The sequence below is a fragment of the Lampris incognitus genome, chromosome 12 (genome assembly GCF_029633865.1).
Source record: "Lampris incognitus isolate fLamInc1 chromosome 12, fLamInc1.hap2, whole genome shotgun sequence".
Lineage (NCBI taxonomy): Eukaryota > Metazoa > Chordata > Actinopteri > Lampriformes > Lampridae > Lampris > Lampris incognitus.
Window position 1 is genome coordinate 55,866,310 of NC_079222.1, and position 23,053 is coordinate 55,889,362.

The 23,053-nt window shown below is 45.7% G+C and overlaps 1 protein-coding gene across 2 annotated transcripts in view; it reads right to left on the reverse strand.

The window, feature by feature from the left end:
• Window positions 1-906: 906 nt before the first annotated feature.
• LOC130121777 (cyclin-dependent kinase 9) overlaps window positions 907-23,053 on the reverse strand; it is a 45,948-nt gene continuing 23,801 nt past the window's right edge. For both annotated transcript variants that reach the window (XM_056290663.1, XM_056290665.1), the window contains exons 6-8: window positions 22,725-22,896; window positions 15,354-15,502; window positions 907-6,826 (exon numbers count right to left, since the gene is read on the reverse strand). In XM_056290663.1, coding sequence (XP_056146638.1) covers window positions 6,461-6,826; window positions 15,354-15,502; window positions 22,725-22,896 — 687 coding nt within the window. In that variant the 3' untranslated portion in view covers window positions 907-6,460. The remainder of the gene's footprint in view (window positions 6,827-15,353; window positions 15,503-22,724; window positions 22,897-23,053) is intronic.

Below are 23,053 nucleotides of genomic sequence, written 5' to 3' on the forward strand. Positions count from 1 at the left end.
TTCGTTACAGTAATTTACTAGCCTCATCCCCATACTTACAGTGAGTATGTTGTGATTTGAGTAGCATGTCTTCAGCTTGAACAGTTGACAAGTTGACAAACTCCACCTGTAAAGAAAGACGATCCTAGTACACCATCGAGAAAAGGGAAGTTGCATGTCTATTATCCAACTGTAATACCCGAGTCATTAGCTCGGACAGTCTCTTTCCTCTGTCTCCTATAAAAACTAGTATATGACATAATTTGTCCCCTAATGTAGACCTTAAAGATCTCCCAACGGGGCCGCTCTGGTGGCCGAGCGGAATAAACCGCCGTTCTTGCAATCCGCTCGCCATGTGGCTGGGAGGTTCATATCCCAGACTCAAAGCCAGAGCGTGCGGAGGGTAAGGCATTCATATTGGGTGTGGATCGGTGTAGTGTTCGGGGACTCGTCGTTCTCCAGCGACACCTCTGGCCCATCCAGGCGCCTGCAGCCAAGCAACCGAAAGCATTCTCCCTGCGTCTTCTTTGCGGTCTGAGGGTAATGCATGATGTGAGGCTTTAGCGTGTAAAATAGCGAGAGCAGCCGACACGAGTTTGAAGGAAGCTGGTGTTAGGACTATCTCCTTCCTGTGGAAACGTGAGCCAGGTTATTCGTCAAGAGTTCCGGCCATATGCCATTGGGTTAATCGGTGGGATAAGGGGAAAAACTAGAAGAAAAAAGGATCTCCCAAAGAAGAGATGGTGAGACACCAGATGTCCCATTCGTGGCTCAAAAAAGATCAATTTGAGCGGTCAGAAATGAGACAACTTTGTGATCAGACAAGCGTGGATTAAAACACCAGGGTTCTCCACCTACTGCTAAACCTAGTCAGAGGGGCGTGGTCTGATATGACAATAGACTTGTGAGAACATGAATGAAGAGGGTACGAGTTTATTGTCTGGGAAAAAGTAATCAATGTGGGTGTAAGCATGATAGACAGGGGAAAACACGTATACTCCCTACTACCTTTGGGGTTGGTTTAAAAAAAACGCCAGGGGTCTGGCACAGAAAATTCATGAAGAAAAGCTTTAATAACTTTAGAATTCTAGATTTAGATGGATTGCTAGGTTTAATGGAGGACTGATCTAAAGGACCCAAACAACAGTTAAAAATTGTGTGTTTTTTGTGTGGGCTGGTGGTCTTCTCTCTTGGTAGCCCGCTACCGCTAATCTCTGTACCGGACCTAGTGAATTTACTTAACATAGAAACTGAATACACCTGTGATTGGACTACGACACTTTAGAGAACCCCAGATTTAGCTACTGTAGATAGTAAACCCAGGATCAGCAGCATAGATCTCCTACCACAAGGGGAAGGTTATACACAGGTTACACCTACATCAAGTTTATTCATGGTCAACATAGTATTTGAAATGTAAAAAAACAAAAACAAAAAACGTATCACTCTACAATTCATTGTTACCGAGTGAGTCATAAAAGCATTAAAGTACACATTAAAGTACAGCTTGTTAAAAACTACATTAGACAGTATGCAGTTCAATATTGATATTACAGATTTTTAGAACAAGAATTTGTTCAGCATGTGGTCAGTCTTTAAATTCCTTTATGTAAGTGTTGGAGTTAGTTGGTGCCAGGGTGAAAGTATTTACAACTTTGTAGATAACGAGTGTACCATTATTCCATCTGTGTGCAAATATCGGTCTTTCAACTTGGAACCATCAGTATTGTGGGAGAGTTTAAGTCTGGAATACTGTAAGTCTGGAATACTGTCTTGGCTGTGTTGTCAACGCTCCAAGAGGCAATGAAAGAGACGACGTTTGGATGTAAAACCCCTAGACAAAGACAAAGGCAGTGACACTAGGGCTGACAATGAATAGTCCAAATTCGGACGTCTGCCTTGCGAAATCTTGCGAGAGCCTTGGCCGATGCACTGAATACGCTGCATGGCGGACACGAGTCCCACATCGTCACTGTCATTGGTTGAACATGAAACGAGTGAATAATTCAACAACCGCCATGTGGTAGAGATGGCAGAGAGTTCACACCAGCTCGGCCGCAGAAAGAGCGGTTTCCACTCTGAACAATCTGAAACGCCCCGTTTGGAAACAGTCGGGCTTTTGGTCAGAAAACGGAAAAACTGTGGAGCCTCGCGATAAAGTCGTATGCAAGCTATGTAAACTACAGTAAGTTACAGCTATTCTACCATTCCACCACTCGTCCTTTACATCCAGACTTAAAACTCATCTTTTTGCTTTGGCCTACAGTTAGTTGTCTTTGAGTGCTTCACAACCTGTACTGCATGGTGGGTTGGTTTCTGTCTCAGTGAATTTACCGACCACAGTTCTGCTGACCAGATAAACCCAGCCACTGAGGACGCACAAGCCAGTGCATTCTTAGTGCCGGTCCCAAGCCCGGACAAATGGGGAGGGTTGCGTCAGGAAGGGCATCCGGTGTAAAATCTTTGCCAAATCAGATATGCGGATCATAAATAAAATTTCCATACCGGATCGGTCGAGGCCCAGGTTACCAACGACCGCCACCGGTACTGTTTAACCAGCAGGGTACCGGTGGAAACTATGCTACTGTTGGGCGAAGGAGAAGGAGAGGGGGAAGGCATGTCCAGAGGCAGCTGGAGAGGAGGAAAGGTAGGCGAGTAGAGGTGAGAGTCGGAAGTTTGAATATTGTCACTATGACTGGTAAAGGGAGAGAGCTGGCTGATATGATGGAAAGAAGAAAGGTAGGCATACTGTGTGTGCAAGAGACCAGGTGGAAGGGGAGTAAGGCCAGGAGTATTGGAGGTGGGTTCAAACTCTTCTACCATGGTGCGAATGGGAGGAGAAATGAGGTAGGGGTAATTCTGAAGGAAGACTATGTCAAGAGTGTGCTGGAGGTGAAGAGAGTGTCAGACAGAGTGATGGGTATGAAGCTGGAAATTGAAGGTGTATTGCTGAATGTTATCAGCGCATATGCCCGCAAGTTGGGTGTGAGATTGAAGAGAAAGAAGAATTCTGGAGAGAGTTGGACGACGTGGTAGAGAGGGTACCCAAGGAGGAGAGAGTGGTGATTGGAGCAGACTTCAATGGACATGTTGGTGAAGGGAACAGAGGTGACGAGGAGGTGATGGGAAGGTATGGAGTCAAGGAGAGAAATGTGGAAGGACAGCTGGTGGTCGGTTTTGCGAAAAGAATGGAAATGGCTGTGGTGGATACATATTTCAAGAAGAGGGAGAAACACAGGGTGACGTACAAGAGTGGAGGAAAGTGCACACAGGTGGACTATATCTTATGTAGAAGACGCGATCTAAAAGGGATTGGAGACTCCAAGGTGGTGACAGGGTAGAACGTTGCTAGGCAGCATCGGATGGTGGTCTGTAAGGATGACTTTGGAGACCAAGAAGCGAGTGAAGGCAGAGCCGAAGATCAAATGGTGGAAGTTAAAGAAGGAAGACTGTTGTGTGGAGTTCAGGCAGGAGTTAAGACAGACACTGGGTGGTAGTGAAGAGTTGCCGGGTGGCTGGACAACCACTGCAGAAATAGTGAGGGAGACAGCTAGGAAGGTACTTGGTGTGTCATCAGGACAGAGGAAGGAAGACAAGGAGACTTGGTGGTGGAATGAGGAAGTACAGCAAGGTATACAGAGGAAGAGGTTGGCAAAGAAGAAGTGGGATAGTCAGAGAGATGAAGAAAGTAGACAGTAGTACAAGGAGATGCAGCGTAAAGCGAAGAGAGAGGTGAAAAAGGCAAAGGAAAAGGCATATGGTGAGTTGTATGACAGGTTAGACACTAAGGAAAGAGAAAAGGACTTGTACCGATCGGCTAGACATGGGACTGAGCTACAAAGGATGTGCAGCAAGTTAGGATGATCAAGGATAGAGATGGAAATGTGCTGACAAGCGAGGAGAGTGTGCTGAGAAGGTGGAAGGAGTACTTTGAGGGGCTGATGAATGAAGAAAATGAGAGAGAGAGAAGTTTGGATGATGTAGGGATAGTGAATCAGGAAGTTCAGTGGATTAGCAAGGAGGAGGTGAGGGCAGCTATGAAGAGGATGAAGAGTGGGAAGGCAGATGGTCCTGATGACATACGAGACATGGATATGTTTAGGATAGATGGCAGTGGGGTTTTTAACTAGATTGTTTAACACAATCTTGGAAAGTGAGAGGATGCCTGAGGAGTGGAGAAGAAGCATACTGGTACCGATATTCAAGAACAAGGGTGATGTGCAGAACTGTAGCAACCACAGAGGTATAAAGTTGATCAGCCACAGCATGAAGATATGGGAAAGAGTAATAGAAGCTAGGTTAAGAGGAGAGGTGATGATTAGCGAGCAGCAGTATGGTTTCATGCCACGAAAGAGCACCACAGATGTGATGTTTGCTTTGAGAATGTTGATGGAGAAGTATAGAGAAGGCCAGAAAGAGTTGCATTACGTCTTTGTAGATTTAGAGAAAGCATACGACAGGGTGCCGAGAGAGGTGTGGTATTATGAGGAAGTCGGGAGTTGCAGAGAAGTATGTAGGAGTGGTGCAGGATATGTATGAGGTAAGTGTGACAATGGTGAGGTGTGCGGTTGGAATGACAGATGGGTTCAAGGTGGAGTGGGATTACATCAAGGATCGGCTCTGAGCCCTTTCTTGTTTGCAATGGTGATGGACAGGTTGACAGATGAGATCAGGCAGGAGTCTCCATGGACGATGATGTTCTCGGATGACATTGTGATCTGTAGCGAGAGTAGGGTGCAGGTTGAGGAGAGCCTGGAGAGGTGGAGGTATGCACTGGAGAGAAGAGGAATGAAAGTCAGTAGGGGCAAGATGGAATACCTATGCGTGAATGAGAGGGAGGACAGTGGAATGGTCAGGATGCAAGGAATGGAGGTGACGAAGGCATATGAGTTTAAATACTTGGGGTCAACTGTCCAAAGTAACAGGGAGTGCAGGAGAGAGGTGAAGAAGAGAGTGCAGGCAGGGTGGAGTGGGTGGAGAAGAGTGTCAGGAGTGATTTGTGACAGAAGGGTACTAGCAAGAGTTAAATGGAAGGTTTACAAGATGGTTGTGAGACCAGCTATGTTATATGGTTTGGAGACAGTGGCACTGATGAAAAGACAGGAGGTGGAGCTGGAGGTGACAGAGTTGAAGATGCTAACGAAGAAGGACAGGATTAGGAACGATTATATTAGAGGGACCACTCAGGTTGGACGGTTTGGAGACAAAGCACGACAGACAAGATTGACATTTGTGGAGGAGAGATGCTGGGTATATTGGGAGAAGGATGCTGAATATGGAGCAGCCAGGAAAGAGGAAAAGAGGAAGGCCAAAGAGGAGGTTTATGGATGTGGTGAGGGAAGACATGCAGGTGGCTGGTGTAACAGAGGAAGACGCAGAAGACAGGAAGAAATGGAAACGGATGATCCGCTGTGGCGACCCCTAATGGGAGCAGCCAAAAGTAGTAGTAGTTGTAGCAGTTCTGCTGACCAGATTATAGAGTATAGAGTATAGATTATAGATTATAGACTAGTGTAAACTGTTCTCTTCTCTCACGTCTTTTCTCTCTGAATGATATCTTCTCCTTTCTCCTCTTCTGTGTGTGTGAATGGTATGATGTGAGTCTCCCCTATGTGCACCAGCTGTCTGTCCTCCTCCCAGGTCTCCATGGTGATGGTGGTCCCCCGCCTGGACACTGTTTGGCATCCCCCTCATCACATTTTCTCTTTAAAAATCTTACAAATCCATATTTTTTTTTATCCTGTTTCAATGTTGTATCCTTCTCTCACTAAGACGTGTGACTGTTTTTTTTAACTTGGTGATGGTGGTCACGTGGCTCGGCCCTGGGCTGTTCTGCTGACATCTGGACACTGCTTGGCATCCTCCTCAACATGTTCTTCATATAGTTTTTAATTCCATCATCATCCTCTTTCAGTGCTGTATTTTGTAAATTGTGTAAACACAACATCATGTCATGTTGTGCGCCTTGGGAGAGGTCCTCCTCTGGTGCTCTCCCTGAGCTTTCTTCCTGTTGCTTATCCCTGTTAAAGGGTTGTTAGGGAGTTGTTCCTTATCAGATGTGAGTGTGCTGTAAAGCCCCCCGAGGCACAAGTATAATTTGTGATATTGGGCTGTAAAAATAAAACTGACTTGACTAGTGACCTGAGGGCACATGACGTTTTACGGTATAGGACATTATTTTATTTGTTTATTTTGTAATGTGTAGGTAAGTAGATCTTTAGTTGAAATAAATATACCTGTACAAGTACTTATGTCTCTCGTTGTGTTGGTTTGCCCTCTTATGGACATAATGCGCAAAAATATATTCAAATGGGTTCGAACCTATGTTTTTTCAGAAGGGATAACCGAAGGTGATTTTTGGCCAATTTTGACAGCCCCAGTAAACATCACAATGTAAACACTGCCCTGGTAATGTTCTTTGTAGAATATAAAAAAGTCAGTTAAAACAACATGATTGACAAGATATTTTCTTGTTGCTCAACTAAAATACACGATCAAACTCAGTCTGGCTTGTGGTAGCTGGATTTCTGTTATGATTAGGCTGCTGCTGGGGCATATGTCCTCTCCGTCGGGGTGGGGCCAGGTATTCAAACATGGAAGTATTGTGGGCAGAGAGCATGTTCTTAAGATCAGATGGCATGGGGTCAGACCAAAAGAAATCATGATTGAGTGCATCATCGCTGTCTGTGCGCTGTGCTGGGTCTAGAACCAGCAGCTTGTCAATTAGGTCGAGGGCGTAAGGGTCTTTAACATAGGCTTTGAGCCTATCCTTGACTTTCCTCTTCTGGCCTTTAGGTAGTTCCATTTTCTGATAGAGCTCATATTTCATGTCCACACCAGGCCACACCTGAAACACAGAAATACAGGTTTTGTCCAGTTAAGAAGGGAAACAAACAGGCTGTAAATGCCTTGATGTAAATGTGTCAATAACCCTGGTGTAGAACCCCAGAAAAGTTGAATTGGTTCATCTGGACACAAGGTTTAGTGGGAGCATTTCATCACTCATCTAAGTGACTTCGTCAGTCTCAACTGACTGCAGGTGTCCCCACTCTTATGAACAATACACAATGACCAAAACGGGAGATCTAACATCGGTTTCATATGCAAACTGTCGTGTCCATTTATTACAATGGCCATGTGTCCTGCTCACATGCCCCTTTTCCACCAACAGGGATCGGGTTCAGTGCTGGTTAGCAAACCTTTTTTTGAACGGTTCAGAGCATTTCCACCAAAAATAAATTGGTTCCAACCCAAAAAGTTAGTTCCGAACCGGCACCAAAAAATAGCAGGTTCTTCAGCGCAAACCATGATGACATCAATGGGCGCATGACATTCCAGAGGAAAAGAGAGGAGAGAATTGCGAAATCGGTAGACAACAAGGGTGCGCAGTGGTCAGCTGAGGAAACTCAGTGTTTGGTTGTTATGTGGGCATCTTCCAAGTTTCAGGAAAAACGAGTAAGCTGTATGGCGAATTAGTAGAAGAGATGGCCAAGAATGGGCTCACTCGAATGCAAGAACAAATGATCAACAAGTTAACAAAACTTCAGAAAGACTACCGAGACGATAAAAAAAGAGTTGTCCAAAAGTGGTGCTGGACAACGTAATACAAAAACCCCAATTCCAGTTGTGTAAAATATGAATAAAAACAGAATACAATGATTTACAAATCCTTTTCGACGTATATTCAATTGAATACACTGCAAAGAAAATATATTTAATGTTCAAACTGATAAACTTTATTGTTTTTTGCAAATATTCACTCATTTTGAATTTGATGCCTGCAACACGTTCCAAAGAGGCTGGGACAGGGGCAACAAAAGACTGGGAAAGCTGAGGAATGCTCAAAAAACACCTGTTTGGAACATTCCACAGGTGAACAGGTTAATTGGAAACAGGTGAGTGTCATGACTGGGTATAAAAGGAGCATCCCCGAAAGGCTCAGTCGTTCACAAGCAAGGATGGGGTGAGGTTCACCACTTTGTGAACAACTGCGTGAGCAAATAGTCCCAACAGTTTAAGAACAACGTTTCTCAACGTACAATTGCAGGGAATTTAGGGATTTCCTCATCTACAGCCCATAATATCATCAAAAGATTCAGAGAATTTGGAGAAATCTCTGCACGTAAGCGGCAAGGCCGAAAACCAACACTGAATGCCCGTGACCTTCAATCCCTCAGGCGGCACTGCATTAAAAACAGACATCATTCTGTAAAGGATATTACCACGTGGGCTCAGGAACACTTGGGAAAACCATCGTCAGTTAACACAGTTCGTTGCTACATCTACAAATGCAAGTTAAAACTCTCCCATGCAAAGCGAAAGCCATATATCAACAACACCCAGAAACGGGTGCTTCTCTGGGCCCGAGCTCATCTGAGATGGACTGACGCAAAGTGGAAAACTGTGCTGTGGTCTGACGAGTTCACATTTCAAATTGTTTTTGGAAATCATGGACGTCGTGTCCTCCGGGCTAAAGAGGTAAAGGACCATCCAGATTGTTATCAGCGCAAAGTTCAAAAGCCAGCATCTGTGATGGTATGGGGGTGTGTTAGTGCCCATGGCATGGGTAGCTTGCACATCTGTGAAGGCACCATTAATGCTAAAAGGTACATACAGGTTTTGGAGCAACATATGCTGCCATCCAAGTGACGTCTTTTTCAGGGACGTCCCTGCTTATTTCAGCAAGACAATGCCAAGCCCGATTCTGCACGTGTTACAACAGCGTGGCTTCGTAGTAAAAGAGTGCGGGTACTGGACTGGACTGTCTGCAGTCCAGACCTGTCTCCCATTGAAAATGTGTGGCGCATTATGAAGCGCAAAATACGACAACAGAGACCCCGGACTGTTGAGCAACTGAAGTTGTACATCAAGCAAGAATGGGAAAGAATTCCACCTACAAAGCTTCAATAATTAGTGTCCTCAGTTCCAAAACGCTTATTGAGTGTTGTTAAAAGGAAAGGTGATGTAACACAGTGGTGAATATGCCCCTGTCCCAGCTTTTTTGGAACATGTTGCAGGCGTCAAATTCAAAATGAGTGAATATTTGAAAAAAAACAATAAAGTTCATCAGTTTGAACAATATCTTGTGTAGTGTATTTAATTGACTATAGGTCGAAAAGGATTTGCAAATCATTGTATTCTGTTTTATTTACATTTTACACAACGTCCCAACTTCATTGGAATTGGGGTTTGTAATATGATGCCATATTATTGCTAGCTAGTGGGTTTCAGTGGGATGTACAGTGCATCCGAAAATTATTCACACCCCTTCACTTTCCCCACATTTTGTTATGTTACAGCCTTATTCCAAAATGGATTAAATTCCTTTTTTTTCTCATCAATCTACAATTAATACCCCATAATGACAAAGTGAAAAAGGTTTTGTAGAAATTTTTGCAAATTTATTAAAAATAAAAAACTGAAATATTGCATGTACATAAGTATTCACACCCTTTGCTATGACACTCAAATTTGAGCTCAGGTTCATCCTGTTTCCACTGATCATCCTTGAGATGTTTCTACATCTTGATTGGAGTCCACCTCTAGTAAATTCAACTGATTGGACATGATTTGGAAAGGCACACACCTGTCTATACAAGGTCCCACTGTTGACAGTGCATGTCAGAGCAGAAACCAAGGCATGAAGTCAAAGGAATTGTCTGTGGACCTCCGAGACAGGATTGGATCGAGGCACAGATCTGGAGAAGGGTACAAAAAAATGTCTACAGCTTTGAAGGTCCCGAAGAGCACAGTGGTCTCCATCATTCATAAATGGAAGAAGTTTGGATCCACCCGGACTCTTCCTAGAGCTGGCCGCCGAGCCAAACTGAGCAATCAGGGGAGAAGGGCCTTGGTCAGGGAGGTGACCAAGAACCCGATGGTCACACTGACAGAGCTCCAGCGTTCGTCTGTGGAGATGGGAGAACCTTCAAGAAGGACAAACATCTCTGCAGCACTCCACCAATCAGGCCTTTATGGTAGAGTGGCCAGACGGAAGCCTCTGCTCAGTAAAAGGCACATGACAGCCCGCTTGGAGTTTGCCAGAAAGCACCTAAAGGACTCTCAGACCATGAGAAACAAGATTCTCTGGTCTGATGAAACCAAGATTGAACTCTTTGGCCTGAATGCTAAACGTCACGTCTGGAGGAAACCAGGAATCTCTTATCAACTTGCTAATACCATCCCTACAGTGAAGCATGGTGGTCGCAGCATCATGCTGTGGGGATGTTTTTCAGCGGTGGGAACTGGGAGACTAGTCAGGATCGAGGGAAAGCTGAATGGAGTAAAGTACAGAGAGATCCTTGATGAAAACCTGCTCCAGAGCGCTCAGGACCTCAGACTGGGGCGAAGGTTTACCTTTCAACACAACAACGACCCTAAGCACACAGCAAAGACAACGAAGGAGTGGCTTCGGGACAAGTCTGTGAATGTCCTTGAGTGGCCCAGCCAGAGCCCAGACTTGAACCCCATTGAACATCTCTGGAAAGACCTGAAAATAGCTGTGCAGCGACACTCCCCATCTAACCTTATAGAGCTTGAGAGGCTCTGCAGAGAAGAATGGGAGAAATACCCCAAATATAGGTGTACCAAGATTGTAGTTTCATACCCAAGAAGACTTGAGGCTGTAATCGCTGCCAGGGGTGCCTAAACCAAGTACTGAGTAAAGGGTGTGAATACTTATGTACATGCAATATTTCAGTTTTTTATTTTTAATAAATTTGCAAAAAATTCTACAAAACCTTTTTCGCTTTGTCATTATGGGGTATTGTATGTAGATTGATGAGAAAAAAAGTAATTTAATCCATTTTGGAATAAGGCTGTAACATAACAAAATGTGGGGAAAGTGAAAGGGTGTGAATACTTTCCGGATGCACTGTAGCTAATGTTTACATCCGGTGTGCAACACACAAAGTACCCCGTTGATGATGTACAATGGTTCCGCTAAAAACTGGTCGAAACGTGGGTCCATTCGCCACACAACACCAAGGTTCTCCGAATCCTGAACAGAACCAGTGCCAGAACCAGAGCTACTTTGGTGGAAAAGGGGCTACAGAGGACTGGGGGATAGCTGAAATCACAGCACTGTAAGATGGTGACAGATGTACTATTAGCTGGACTCCTCAGTTCAGGGATGGTCTACCTCTAAACATAGATGGCCTATTGACTCCTATTCAAACCAGTGTTCTGCCCTTTCAAGCATGTAAGTAATTAAGTAAGTAAGTAAGAAAGGGTTTATTTATATAGCATCTTTTAAAACAAAGTTACCAAGTGCTGCACAAGATACAGATACAGAAAAAATAAACAACATACACATAGTTTTTGGATAGAAAAGTAAAAATTACAGCCCCATTATAGGGATAGCGAGTTGGTAGAGATGGGTTTTGAGAAGTTTTTAAAGCTGTTTACAGACTCAGCTGATCTAAGAGGGGGGACTGTTCCAGAGGGACGGGGCCCTTACGGCAAAAGCAGTCACCCTTGGACTTACAGAGGGAGCGGGGTATAAATAAGAGACCCTGGTCAGTAGATCTGAGCAGCCTAGAGGTGGGGTAAGGATGCAAAAGTTCAGAAATGTATAAAGGGGCAGGACCATGTGTGTCCTACCACTGTTAGTTTAACGTGAGTAATTCAAGCATCTTTCCCTTTCTTTTGATCCAGCTCATGGGTTTGGCTCGCCACTCCAGGACCAACAACTGCACTCCTCTCCAACAGAAACAGGCCGGGCTGAAGAATCCAAGGATGTTGTAGAATCCCACAATCAACAGAAAACAGCAAAAGACCTGACCTTGTGCCCACAAAGCCAGGAAAATAATCACTACATAGTTCAAATACAAATAAAATTGCCACTCCACCTTTATCAACTTGTCATGTTTTTTTTGAATGGCATTTCTATGGCAATTCAACACAACACATTGCATAGCCTTAGCTGTAGCTCAAACTAGCAACAGGTAACTTTAATCACAGTATGGCTGATAAAATATCTTAACATTAGCTCACAGTAGAATTAGCCCCTATAATCACACGTTGTAACGCTGTGTATTTGGACCCAATTGCAGAGAGGAGGCAGAGGCAGTTGGTACAGTACAAAGTCTCTTTACTGGACTTCAACAAAACACATACTAACAGAAGACTACTGCCAAACAGGGCAGGCAATAATGCAAACTTGAATAAACATACAATACCAAACTAAGCTAAACACCCTCTCACACAGAGGAGGCAGATGAGGGTTCGGGATAAAAGAGCTTCCGCAGACCGACGTGAAGCCTCTCCAAGACTCGACCGAGAAAGTCTGCAAAACACACAGTTAAATAGTCCCCAGCACAGGTGCACAACATCACAGGCCAATCAAGGGGATTGGGCGTAGGTGCGCAGGAACTGGCCAGCCAATCGGAGACAGGGGAGGTGAGTGAAGCCGAGCAATCCGGGTCATTCAGGCACACGGGCGCACGTGAATTAAAGCACCAATCAGGGGATGGGAGAGCCCAGATCACAGACCATGACAGCACCCCCTTCTCAAGGGACGGATTCCAGATGTCCCAAAACCAAAGGACCCAGAGTACCCAGCAGGACAGAACGAGGGGGCCAGGGGAAGGATGAATGGGGCCAGGGATCTCAGGCGGGCGGCGCGAGGGCTGGGACCAATCGGGAGGGCGACCAGGACGCAGGAGGCAGAGCAGCTCCGGTGGAGAGGCAGATAGATGACGCTGACAGTACCGTCATGGCTGGAGGGCCGCTGGGCAAACGGACTTTGGAGGCAGTGGGACGGCCGTGGGGCAAACAGACCTCAGAGGCGGTGAGACGGCCGCTCGGGACCAGATCTCAGAGGTGGCGGGACGGCCGCTCGGGAACCAGACCTCGGAGGCGGCTGGGCGGCTGCTCGGGAAACAGACCTTGTAGGCGGCGTTGGCAGCCGCTCAGAGGCGGCGAGGCGGCCGCTCGGTAAACAGACCTTGGACACGGCGTGCTAGCCACTCGGGAAATAGACCTCGGAGGTGGCATGGCAGCCGCTCGGGAAATAGACCTCGGAGGCGGTATGGCAGCCGCTCAGGGAGCAGGCCCAGCAGCCGCTCATGGAGCAGGCTTCGGAGGTGGCCCGGCAGCCACTCGGGGGTCAGGCTTCGGAGGCGCCCCGGGGACACTGAGCAGCTGAAACTCGGGGACGCTGGGCAGCTGAGACTCGGGGATGCTGGGAAGCTGAGACTCGGAGACGCTGGGCAGCTGAGGCTAGGGGACACTGGGCAGCTGAGGTTGACAGGTTGGCTGAGATGGCCGGCTGAACAGGAACCTAAAGAAGGAGTCGGCCGATGTGGCCGGCGACTGGTAGTCAGACAGGATGTTGGCCGGCTGTTGAGGAACATGGGAATGGCGGAGACTCTGGGGACCTCCCCTGACCAGGTGGGTTCCCCAGAGTGGGTCCAGGGCTGAAGCCGGCTCGGTACCACCCCTCGATTGGTGGTTTACCGGCTAGTAGGCAGGCTGGCGGCTAGCGGGTTCAGTGCCCACAGACCGGGAGACAGGCTGTAGCTGCTTGAGAGCGGTGGTGAGGATGGTGATGGCAGCCATCATCGGCTGCTGTTGAGCCTGGACCTGCTGCAGCTGGGAGCGATCCGCTGTCAGCTGCTGAAGCATGGGGTTGATCTCTCCAACAAAACTGGAGATGGAGTGGACGCTCACCTCCAGTGACCGCAGCTTGGTGTGCCATTCACCCATAATTGCACCTTGGTTTCAAGGTGCAGTTATGGGTTCACCTGCAGGTGCACCTCCCCCCAATCAAGGAGATTGGGTGCAGGTGCGCAGCAACCGGCCAGCCAATCAGAGACAGGGGAGGTGAGTGAAGCCGAGCAATCCGGGTCATTCAGGCACACGGGCGCAGGTAAATTAAAGCACCAATCAAGGGATGGGAGAGCCCAGATCACAGACCATGACACATGTTGCCTTTACCCAATGCTGCATCACAACTGGCGTAATTCCAACAAATTAATAGAGATGGCTAACGCTAACGTGGCAAACGCTAGCGTTGTCTAATGCTTACGAGGCTAACGCTAACATGGCTAACGTTTTCACATGACGTCACCAAGGTTTAACAGTTAATTAGCTCCACATTTCCATTACAGCAAGGTGAAAATGCTACACTAGCATCTCAGTCAAACTCACCAAGACTTTTCCTTCAGCAAATAGCAGCAGGATTGTAACTATCACAGGTCTTTTTGGGGTCAGTGAATTGGTTGGGGGGATATTTTCCTGTACAATAAATGTCAGAATTCTAGAAAGCTAAGGTAAATCACCACTAGTAGGCAACCACATATTTTACTTACACGTGGCTACTAATACACGTCTGTCTGATAGCTGTCCAGGTCAGAAAAGGATGTAATGTGTCTCAACACATCCTTATCAAGTACATCAGCGTACATTTAGATAGATGTGGGTATCGTCAATAAAGTTAACTATGAAATATTTTCAAAGCCAAGTCTACCAACCACCTTCCCACAGTTTTAAATATTTTTTCACCCATCATTTCTGCTAATAGTGTCACTATTAGTTATCTCAGGTTATTTTCCCAACAACCATCTCTTATTATATGACACACAATACTCACTTTGTCCTGGTTTACCCTATTTTTTCTTCCTTTCAGAGTTAAGCGGTCACTCTATATCATCGCAGTTTACTTCCAATATTATTTCTTATATTAACCAACTATTTTGCATTTAAAGGGTTCTAGTAACCGGGGATTACATTTGGTTTCCCTGATTAACAAGTCACGGCAATCCTCCTCGAACTTAATGTTATACACTATATTTTTCTGTTTGTGCCAGGGAACCCGACCCTTGGGGTGGACCAATTTCTGGCGCAACATGTTTTGGGGTTTGAAAGCAACTGAGATGTGGTGTTAAGAAAACACATGTCTCAACTCTTCCGACACTCCTACCACATACGGTATCACCACTCGTTTTTGCTCAGGCAGTGGGTGTCCTTTTCCTCTCTTCTATCAGCTGGTGCACTGTTTGGGCGTCTTCCTGGCTTTGTCAAATGCCCAGTGAGGATAACTGCACTTACCCGGCAAATGATCACAGCAATTTGGTTATGAAAACAGTGTTAGAGCACCGGTTTTGGTTGTTATGCAACTTAACGTTATACACTATATTGCATTTATAAGGTTGGGGATACTACCTGCAGTCAGCTGAGACCGACAAAGCAGTCAGCTGAGACTGACCAAGTCACTTAGATGAGTAAAGAAACGTTCCTCCCACTACACCTTGTGTCCAGATGAATTGACACAACTTTTGTGGAAACTAGCTGTAAATGTTGGTCACACTACTGTTTCACCAGGAAAGTAATTCAAATGTGTTACATGTGTTTCCAATATAATTTTGTTGTACCTCAGCAGTGATGGATCCACAAAGTTGGCTGATAAGCGTAAGCTGGTGCTGCTCAGTGTTCCCTTGCATAATGGGACTTCTGGTCCACATCTCCGCCATGATGCAGCCTGCACCCCAAAGGTCAATTGGGGGTCCATAGTCTCGTTCACCTACCAAAAGACAGTCATAATTAGAGCATTAGTAAAGTTTTTGGTTGCAAGCCAAGATTTCTCACAAGTTAACGCTCTACACCCAACCATAGAACCACATTTTCAACCGGTGGATATTTGTTTTCAACTGTGAACTAAACTTGGACAGGCCATGAAAATGTTTCAGAAAATATATAAAAAGTAGAATCAATGCATTCAACACAGGTAAACGTAAACAACAGGGTTAAATTCAACAAAGCCTATAACAAAGCCCGGGTTAGGCATGTAAAAATCTCCAGCGTGAACCTGAAGGTTGAACGGTTATTACCTTAGCTATCACTGTACAGACAGAGTACTCTGGGTTCACAGTTTAACAGGCTTTTTGCAAACACAACATGTGGGTAAGAGTGTATGCAATAGCAAGGGAAGCCACAACTAACAACTCCTTCAGCTCAGTTAAATATCTCCGCTGCTGTGGCAGGGTGCCGCTTGAGGAACAAGGGGACAATTGTTTAGGTTTGCTGCTATTTTCCCATTTGAAAAAAAATAATTTTCCCAAATAAGCTCTGTGTTTCATACAAGGCTAAGTTGCTTACTGACTTCGTAGATTTTTACAGATTTGGTTTAAAGGGTTTTGTTCTATGAGTTAAATGCTGTCTTGTGGTAGCACTCTTATGGACTGTGAAGTACTAATTTACCCTGAAGGAGAATGCTGCTCACTGCTGGCTGGCTGAGCCACTACTGGCAAGTTACTACCAGACTCTTGACAGTTAACATCTACTTAGCAATAAGCTCCTTGTGAGTAAATTACTACTTCAAAATGAATATGTATGCTATTAAAAGATATTTAACTGACAAAAAAACAAGGTTGTTGGCTTTTCTCTCTGTAAATAAACAGACCTTACTTGAGGTGACTATTTTTACAAATGACAAATAAGCTAGTAAAGTTTTATTTATATAGCACTTCTAAAAACACAGTTACAAGGTGCTTTACACTCAATCAGAAAAATACAAGTAAATGTATAAAATAAACTGAATGAATATAAAACATGGCATAGGGAGTAACAGACCAAGCTAAAAACGAACCAAAACAGTGGAGAAGACAGTGCAGGCAGGGTGGAGTGAGTGGAGAAGAGTGTCAGGGGTGATTTGTGACAGAAGGGTACCAGCAAGAGTTAAAGGGAAGGTTACTAGATGGTAGTGAGACCAGTTATGTTATATGGTTTGGAGACAGTGGCACTGACGAAGACGGGAGGTGGAGCTAGAGGTGGCAGAGTTGAAGATGCTAAGATTTTCACTGGGAGTGACGAAGAAGGACAGGAGGTGGAGCTGGAGGTGGCAGAGTTGATGCTAAATGTTATGTTCCTCGTTAAAGGTCCAGGGCATCCCCTGGGCTTTTAGGGGAAGTAACAAAGAAAATAAAAGAGTCCCGGGGGAATAAGGAAGGTGGGAGGTGGAACCAGGTGTAAAAACAAAGATATTTATTAACAAAACCTAACCCTAGGTCAATAGACTATATACACACAAAAAAGGGGGCAACTGAAGACACTGGCTCTTAACTAACCAGGTGTAGCTAACAAGCAAACTCCGATCAGACCAAAAAGAAAAAACAGAACAATAACACAGCTTTCACCCTCCTTCTCAAGGAGTATTGATCTTTAATACAATAGCGCTCTCTCTCTCGTTCCCAACAATGGCCCACTGGCCATCTCTCTCTCTCATTCCCAACAATGGCCCACTGGCCGTCTCTCTCTCTCGTTCCCAACAATGGCCCACTGGCACTGTTGGGCATCTCGCTCCAAGGCTTATACCGAGCTGATGAGGATTGGAATCACCTGGGCTCAACCAGCAGCTCCACAGGAGAGGGAAAATTACACAGACCCATGGCACTAGGGCCATAGCACCCCCTCCCATAAGAACAAACCCTAGGTTTGCATACAAGAGGGTAATTGCACACAGAATACACAAGGCACTGGGGCCGTAACACTAAGATTTTCATTGGGAGTGATGAAGAAGGACAGGATCAGGAACGAGTGTATTAGAGGGACCACTCAGGTTGGACGGTTTGGAGACAAAGCACGACAGACAAGATTGACATGTGTGGAGGAGAGATGCTGGGTATATTGGGAGAAGGATGCTGAATATGGAGCTGCCAGGGAAGAGGAGAAGAGGAAGGCCAAAGAGGAGGTTTATGGATGTGGTGAGGGAGGACATGCAGGTGGCTGGTGTGACAGAGGAAGATGCAGAGGACAGCAAGACATGGAAACAGATGATCTGCTGTGGCGACCCCTAACGGGAGCAGCCCAAAGTAGTAGTAGTAGTGAGGAGTTTCGCCAGGGGGATGTAGCACGTGGGAGGATCACGCTATTCCCCCAAGTTCCCAATCTCCCCCACCAGAGACCCTGACCGACCAGAGGACGCGCTAGTGCAGCGATCAGGACATATACCTGCAGACATGGCCAACTGGTTCTGTAGGGACACCCAACCAAGCCGGAGGTAACACGGGGATTCAAACTTGCGATGCCCTTGTTGGTAGGCACCAGAATAGACCGCTACACTACCCGGACACCTTTCCCCCCACCTGCATTGTTGTATGACTTGCAGGATTGACTGACTTGCAGCTGGTAGCTGTCCCAGCTACCAACTTAGCCAGGCTCGCCTTAAGCCTGGCAGTTCAGCTAAACTAACTATAATGGCGCCGACCACTGAACTCACCTGCATTAAAACTGAGCTTTGATCGAAGACCTCCTACATCACCAAGCTCAACTATGCTCTCAGAATAGCTTTCATTCAGTCAGATCCAGAGGAGCTCAGAGGTCTGGTTGATGGTCTTGGTCCCTCTCCCTCAGTGGTAAAGGTAAAGAGACAGCTCTCTAGCCCTATTTGATCCTGACTCCCATCTCCCCCTGGTAAACTCATTCTCTGTTGACAGAGCTTGCTGACAATATATCACAGCCAGTTACCCCGGTGGCTGATGTCAGCAACGGAGCTACACTACTGACTTGGAAACATCCTGCAAAACCCAGCTCAGCGTGCTCACCAGCTTACATCCCCGAGACCAAGCGTTCATGAATCGATCCTGATGTCACTGTAACTTAACTAGTTGCCAAGACCGCAAGTCCCTGAAGGGGCAAACTGTGAGTGAAGTTTGAGCTGTTAAGGTCAAGTTCTAATCATTTTTTTTTTATCAGCGTTTATGTTAGCCCCCTAATGGGACCCCTAACAGGAGCAGCCGAAAGTAGTAGTAGTAGTAGTAGTTCATTTCAGCCTTTAAGCCTGTTCATGATTTGGTTTTATTCTTAAATCAATGCCAACTACATTACTCATTGTGCAATCTGGCAGAGCCTGAAAAAGTATCTTATTCTCCATATTGTATATCATATTCAACGGGCCCTGAGTTGGGCCTGTGGTGGACTGGCCTGTCCAGGGCGTTCTCCCCACCTGCTGCCTAATGACTCCAGCATCCCGCGACCCCGATTGGGATAGATGGATATTCAGGGGGAGAACACGTGTGTGTGTGTGGGTTTCCTGCGGGTGCTCCAGTTTCCTCCCATTGTCCAAAGACATGTAGGTCAGGTGAATCGGCCAGTGGCGTAACCAGGAATATTTTTTTAGGTGGGCCTGAGTGAAAATGGGTGGACCAAAATTTTCCAGCAACAATCCTTCAAACAAGACGCAAATTCGAACACATTACAGCAGTAAACACATAACACAGGTTTTTAGTACGTGACCAAGAAACAAACTAAAACTTTAATAAAAACCCACTTAAACAAATACCACGCCAGTCATTCTCGCCAGGCTCTACACAACCATTTAAATATCACTGAGGAAAACAGCCCGACTCGGTCTAAAAGATCCTGATACAACATGTAAGCTATAGGCCTATAGTACACGTTTTAGAGCACAATGTGTAGACGCCGAGGGCAAGCGTTGAAGATCGAGATTATTTCATCATAGTCCAAAGAGTCAGTAAGTTCCCTTTCAAAGGACAACAGGGATAGATTGTTGAGGCGTGCAGTTAGCATGGAAGATCTTAGACATGTTTTGATACGGCCTGTAGTGGAGAAGAGTCTTTCAACAGTACAAGAAGTCAGGGGAATGGTGATCATTGCCCTTAACAGTCCGTTAATGTTTGGGAAAACGTCAGAGTTGCAGCTGTCCAGCACTTCAATGAGGGATGGGTAACACTGACCCCTCTCCACTTTACGACGCAGTGCCTGAATGAAAACGGTCCATTCCGCGTCCTCAATAGATATCCGGTAATGATCACACGAATGCTGCAATGATTCTTTCTGGGCAAACGTAACTGATCCTGGTAAACAAGCAGCGGCTGCTCGCATGATGCCATACTGATCTTGCTGAAAGCGACTGTCCAGCTCAGTAATCTGCCTGTCCAGAATGTTAATCCATAGCTGCTTCAGGTCAGCGTTGTTCCTCACGTTTGTAGCTTTGCCCAAACTAGTGGTAACCACCGACTCATTGAATCTCGCGGGCAACTTTCTCTCCCGAGCGCCGGTGACATCCCAGCTGGAGACGTCATTCTTTTCCATCAGTTCTTCTGTTAGTTTTAACACTTTGTTGAAATCACCTTGTGAATTATCTCTAAACTGTGCAAAACTGTCTTTGAGGCCTTGAATTAGATCTATGCAGTCAGTGACAGTAAATGAGCCACTCTGTAAACCTTTTGTTGCAAAATCGCTGCTCTCGAATAATTTCCCGAATGTAACCAGCAAAAACAAAAATTTCTTCGTTCTGAATTTGTTGCAAAAGTGATTCGGCTTCAACTTTAGTGTGACCACTAGTTTCGGAAAATTGTGCTAGCGTTTCCAAGATAACGTCAAGTAACACTAAAACCTTGCTCACTGATCCTGACTTCGAGCTCCACCTTGTGTCTGTTGAGCGCTCTAACTCCAGGCATCGTCTGTTAGGATGAAGCTCTTTCTGTATTTCGAGGAATTTAGCGTGTCTGTGCGCACCTGTCATGAAACTGTATAGAGAGTTCAGTGTCTTGAAAAAAGTGCTGACGTGTCCCGACACTTTCCATGCGGTGCAAATAACTAAATTAAGACAGTGGGAATTACAGTGGACGTATACCGCGTTTGGAAAAGTGCGTTTTAAAATAACATGCACACCCCCTCTGTTCCCTGACATTACGGAAGCCCCGTCAAAGCTTAAACCCACGCACAGAGAGGGATCAAGTTCCAGTGGTTGCAGCACTTCTAAAATCTTCTCAGATATCGCGTTTGCACTCATATCACCGGTGTCTACAAATCCAATTGCTCTTTCTTTTATTGTCCCTGCATGAATGTACCTAATACACACAGCGACCAGCTCACGCTTTGACATATTCTTATATTCGTCCGCTAATATGGCACAGTAGGTGGCGGGTGATTCACACAGCTCTGCTTTTATCTTGTGCAACAGTAATGAGGCAGCAGATTCTAGCAATTCGTTCTGAATTTTTGCACTCATGAGCGTTGCATTTTTAGGCATTTGTTGAAGGTGACTTTGAATTTCTGGGTCGTATTTGGAAATTAATTTAAACAATTCTAAAAAATGTCCCTTGTTTAGTGCTTCTGCTTCCTCGCTTTCTTTGTGTCCACGTAATGACAGTTCTTGTTTTGCACAGAACATAACAATGTCCAGAACCACCTTTACGTGATCACGATTTCTTTCCACAAATGAGCGGTCCATTGCCTCAGGGTTTAGTTGGTCTAGAACAGTCCCCCGACCTTGCAGGCTTGCTCTGTAACCCTCATATTTACCAAGTGCAATACAATGGGGTTTGCTAGCCTGATGTTTCGAGCATGCCTGGCGGAGGTGCTTCCAATCTACAAACCCGCTTCGAAAAAACGTGTTTTCCATATGGGGCTCAGGGAAATGCCTACACGTTTTACAGAAAACAGCGTTCCTTGCTGAGCTGTATTCAAGCCACTTAAATTCTTCATACCACTTATTGGAAAAAGAACGTAATTTTCCTGAAATGTTGGTTGTGGGGAACACTAATTTAGGCTGCGAGGGTGGCTCATCCACAGCAGACAAATCTGACGGTGGCATGGTCAAGGGAATCGTCTCGCCGTCGTCAGAGGGGGGAGGAGAAGCTGCCTGCAACGGAGAAGCTGTAGCCTCCTCTGTCGTTCTCTCCGGCGGTATCTCACTCTCATTGGGCGGCTCAGTCGGTGCTGGAGCAGGTGTGCTTTCCTCCTCCTCCATCCGTGGCTTTTTAAAAAAGCGGAAGATTGAACATTGTTTCGCCATTCCATAAGTTATGGCAAACTGTTGGCTATTGGCTAGTTAGCAGCAGTGAAAAATACAGAGCGTGATGGTATGCGTGCTCAGATTTTCCAGTTCTACGTACGTATAAGGGGCCGGCCTACGTGCTTGTAAGCCAGCGTGATTGGCTGGGCCTGGGCTTGAAATGGGTGGTCCTGTGACAGGCCAGGCCCACCCGTGGTTATGCCCCTGGAATCGGCTGTACAAAATTGTCCCTAGGTGCGAATGTGTGTTTGTGTGTGTGTCGGCCCTGTGGTGGCCTGGTGGCCTGTCCAAGGTGTCTCCCCGCCTGCCGCCGCATGACCAGGATTTCACTCCAACCTAAAACGACCACCCACGGTTTTTAAACTCTATATTCTGTCAAGATAAATACCCAGTTGAGCTATTAATGCATTGCATATGTTAGTGTGTCTATTAGGAAACTAACTGACACCAACGCCTGTAAATACTGCAAGGCCTCAGTGGTAGTCATGGTGCGTCTGTAACGGCGTCTGTAGCCAGACATGTTGCATTAATCACACATCAAGTTTAGGCTAGTTGTCTGCACTGGAGAACACTAGTGTGTTTCTAGGACAGAGCAACGAACTTCACGCTGAAAACGATGTGACCAACACACGTTATAAATACTGACATGATGCGCACATTATGCGTGGTCATTCTGACCGCTCATGGTTGTTTTAGGTAGATCTGATCATAAGTTTTTTTTGTGCAATTGAAGTAAAACTCATTTTAATGCAAATATGGACAATTTTAGGGGCATTCATGGAGTGGCAGGTCTGTATCTTTTTTCAGTTATTAAACTTTTTGTGGATGAATAAGTAGTACTGGATGTGGATACACTGTACCTTAACATTTACAAGTGAGTAAGCTGTCGTCCAAGTAGACACCACACAACATGCTACTTGATCTTTGTAATTCAGCAAAAGCACATGTGCCAAAATGATCTGAGAAATCCAGTGTTGTCTCTTACCTAACAGCAGCTCTGGGGGTCTGTACCAGAGGGTGACCACACGGTTAGTGTAGCGGTTCCCCTGGCTGTTTTTGGCCAGACTGAATGCCCGTGCCAAACCAAAATCCGCCAGTTTCAGTACACCATCTCTGGTGATGAGCACGTTGGCTGCCTTCATGTCTCTGTGAAGGATCTGAACAAAGACAGCACTGCCATCATCAACAGCATTTATGATTGACAGCTGTTAAAGCTACATGGAGATTAACACATCAGAATTGCTCTTAAATACTTGGGCTAAAAGTCAAAGTAAAAGCATTACAATGCAAACACCCCTTAAAAAAACAATACTA